The sequence below is a fragment of the Rhincodon typus genome, chromosome 14, assembly GCF_021869965.1.
Source record: "Rhincodon typus isolate 14 chromosome 14, sRhiTyp1.1, whole genome shotgun sequence".
NCBI classification, from domain to species: domain Eukaryota; kingdom Metazoa; phylum Chordata; class Chondrichthyes; order Orectolobiformes; family Rhincodontidae; genus Rhincodon; species Rhincodon typus.
The window spans coordinates 68,828,924-68,832,173 of record NC_063345.1 but is presented as its reverse complement, the minus strand read 5'-3'; the positions used below and the strand labels follow the sequence as shown (position 1 = coordinate 68,832,173).

Here is a 3,250-nt window from a genome sequence, read left to right as displayed (position 1 = left end):
GCCCGAAACGTCAGCCTTCCTGCTCCTATGATGCTACTTGGCCTGCTATGTTCATCCAGCTCTACACCTTGTTATCTCTTATAGCAAGTTTGATACTAGTTTGAATTCTGCAGTAAACTGGAGACAGACTGTCACATTGGTCAATCAGTGATTGGTCACAAAATCAACTCAGTTCAAAAGCAGCAAATTTAGTCATTGGAATATTTGCTTGTTTTCATGTATTGTAAGGTAATGAAAGAGTCAAGACAGGTAAAACTTTGGACACTTGACACTATAATGTACACTCCCTGGAGCCTAATGCCATTCTTGTGCCAAAGTGAATTCTCAATGGAATTCATTGTGTTGGTGAGAAAAGGATGGGAAGTTACCCATTGAATGCCAGGGGGGGGATTAGAATTGATGTATCATTGATGAGGAAAAACACAGGGATAATCATAGTTGATGCAGCACTAATCAAGGACAGTCAGCACGGGGTTAATCAAGGACAGGCAGCATGGGGTTAATCAAGGACAGGCAGCATGGGGTTAATCAGGGACAGTGAGCATGGGGTTAATCAGGGACAATCAAGAGGGGTTCAATCAGCATGGAGCTAATCAGGGACTTTCAGCACAGGGTTAATCAGGGATAGTCAGCATGGAGTAAATCAGAGACAGTCAGGTTGAGATTAAACAGAAACAGTCAGCGGGGGGTTAATTGGGGACAGTCAGGGTTGGGGCAAATCAGGGGACTGTCAGCACAGGGCTAATCTGGGACAGGCAGCACAAGGTTAATCAGGAACATGCCTTACTGGGTTAATCAGGAACCATCAGCACTGAGTTAATCAGGGACAGTCAGCACAGGGTTAATTTGGGACAGTCAGGGTGAGGGTAATCAGAGACAGTCAGCATGGGATTAATCAGGGACAGGCAGCACAGAGTTAATCAGGGACTAGCAGCCCGGGGTTAATCAGGAACACGCCTTAGTGGGTTAATCAGGGACATGCCTTATTGGGTTAATCAGGAACAGTCAGTACAGGGTTAATCAGGGACAATCAGCATGGAGTTAATCAGGGACTGGCAGCCCGGGATTAATCAGGGACTGGCCTTACTGGATAGCCTGTCCTTGACTTCACTCCGTCTGCCCTTTCCCCAAATCGATGAACTTTCTAATTTTCTTACTTTGTAGGAAGCCAGTGCTCCAGGTGCGGAACCCTGCTTCACCACCATCACCATGAACAACCTGGCACAGTGGCAGGAGCCAGAGGACGAGTTGCCTGATGACTGCCTGGAGGGCAAGGACTGTCGCTCCTTCTTCTGCTGTATCGAGGATTGCCAGACTGGCACGTGGCGCAGGGGTCGCATCCGCATCCACATCTCCAGGCTGGATGCCTACTCGCGGGTCTTCTTCCCCACTGCCTTTCTACTCTTCAATCTCATTTACTGGATCTCATACCTCTACCTGTGACTCAGTCATTCGCAGTAAATGAATCCAACAATAAATGATCTTCCCCCGAACACTTGACTCCAGTGTTTTATTACAGCTTCTCCCTCAGGAAGTTGGGAAAGTGAATGAAGGAGGGCAAAATAGATTAATATATGCTGTCATCTTAAGTGAAGACCAATAGAATGTAGCCTAGTATGAATGCTGGCATTCACCAGTTGGACTGAATGGCCTATTTCCGTTCTGAATGCTCCCTAGAATTAGAATAGAATTAAGTTTTATTGTCATGTGTATTCAAGGCGTAGAGGGTACAGTGAAAAGTGCATAATGGCGCCGTTCCCGGCACTATTTTAGGTACAAAATCTTAGGTACAAAAAATGAAAAAGCAAGAAATAAGTTAAAAAGTTCAACATTACAGCTCTTCTTAGTATAAAGTAGAAAAATAACTAAATAAAGTTAAATGTTAAACATTACAGTTCTTCTTAAGCCATGGCCTGCACACACCATGCTTGGCTTTCCACATGAGGGCTCGCTCTCACCCACGCTGGGTGCACTTAGCTGGACATGGGCACTAGTGCCCCCACCCATTGCCTTACTTCTCCTAAGTGATGATGGTCAATGACTGGTATAGGGTTACACAGCATTATCGCCACATACTATTTTGCACTTTACCAGGTGCCCCATTCAAGGGCAGCTGGGGATCGCTGACTAACAATCAGCAAATCTTGATCTATTTCCCCTCAGTAGCAACATTATTCGACTTCCCCTACCACCTAAGCTTAAGAAGCTAAAGGAGTTCTGAGGTGCCATTATATTGAAAACATTTCCGATGAAGGAGTGGAGATATCCTCACAGGACTGTGGGTGGAGAATGGATAGCTGTTCATCAAATTATGGCACCACCCAGATACCACATTATGAGTGGCACATTTAATTTCTACAGCAGGCTATATAGGAATGCAGAAAATACAGGCATCAATAATTAGGTATTTTACATGGCCAGGAATTCAAAAGACATAGTGCATTTCTCATGTAATCAGAACAACACCTTTAATACTTGTAGCAGTTTTTTAAAGAACCATTCAGTCTAGTTTTAATGAATTGAGCAGAACCGATACCAAAAATGAAGGTAGTACATCAGTGTATCCTACAATTATGGATATGGCAACCTGATTCCCAGATTTTTTTTTCCTCTAAAGATGATTACAGTTTGGATAGTAATGTAGAAGTCCTTTTTTTTCTCATGATGGATTACCAATTGAGGTACAGTCTGATCAGCATTCTAAATTTATATCCAAAGTTTACCAGGATATCAGCACAAGTTTTGATCTAAAATAATTGATGTTAACCATATATCATCTGTAAAAAAAATGGAGCTTTGGAGAGATGCCATTAGTCTCTCAAAAACATGATGAAGACATATAGTCACAAATACCCACATGCGTAGAACACTACACGAGATTTCTTTCTGTTTGCTGCTAGAGATTCCTCAAATGAATCCATTGGATTTCATTCCATTTGAATTGATTTATGGTAATGAGATTAGAGATCCCTTAAAATTGATTAAGGAAAAGTTCTTCAGACAAAATGACAAAACAGTAATGTTAGATTATGTGTCCATGAATCTGTTCATATTCATAACATTCAACAGTAGAATAGTTGAAGTGGCAAACGATATTGATGCCTTTACAAGGTGAACCTCTGAAAGTGAAATTCGGTAATCCACACAAATTAGTTGGAAGGGTTAGTAAAGTAACTAAGCTGATAGATCATACAAAGAAAATTGATTATATTGCATAAACATGTTGAAACAACATCATTGCACAGAAAAA

General features: G+C 41.9%; 1 protein-coding gene across 1 annotated transcript in view; it reads left to right on the top strand.

The window, feature by feature from the left end:
* Nucleotides 1–1,443, top strand: part of LOC109936967 (gamma-aminobutyric acid receptor subunit gamma-4-like) — a 107,177-nt gene extending 105,734 nt beyond the window's left edge. The window contains exon 7 of the mRNA XM_048604863.1: nt 1,165–1,443. Coding sequence (XP_048460820.1) covers nt 1,165–1,443 — 279 coding nt within the window. The remainder of the gene's footprint in view (nt 1–1,164) is intronic.
* Nucleotides 1,444–3,250: the final 1,807 nt, after the last annotated feature.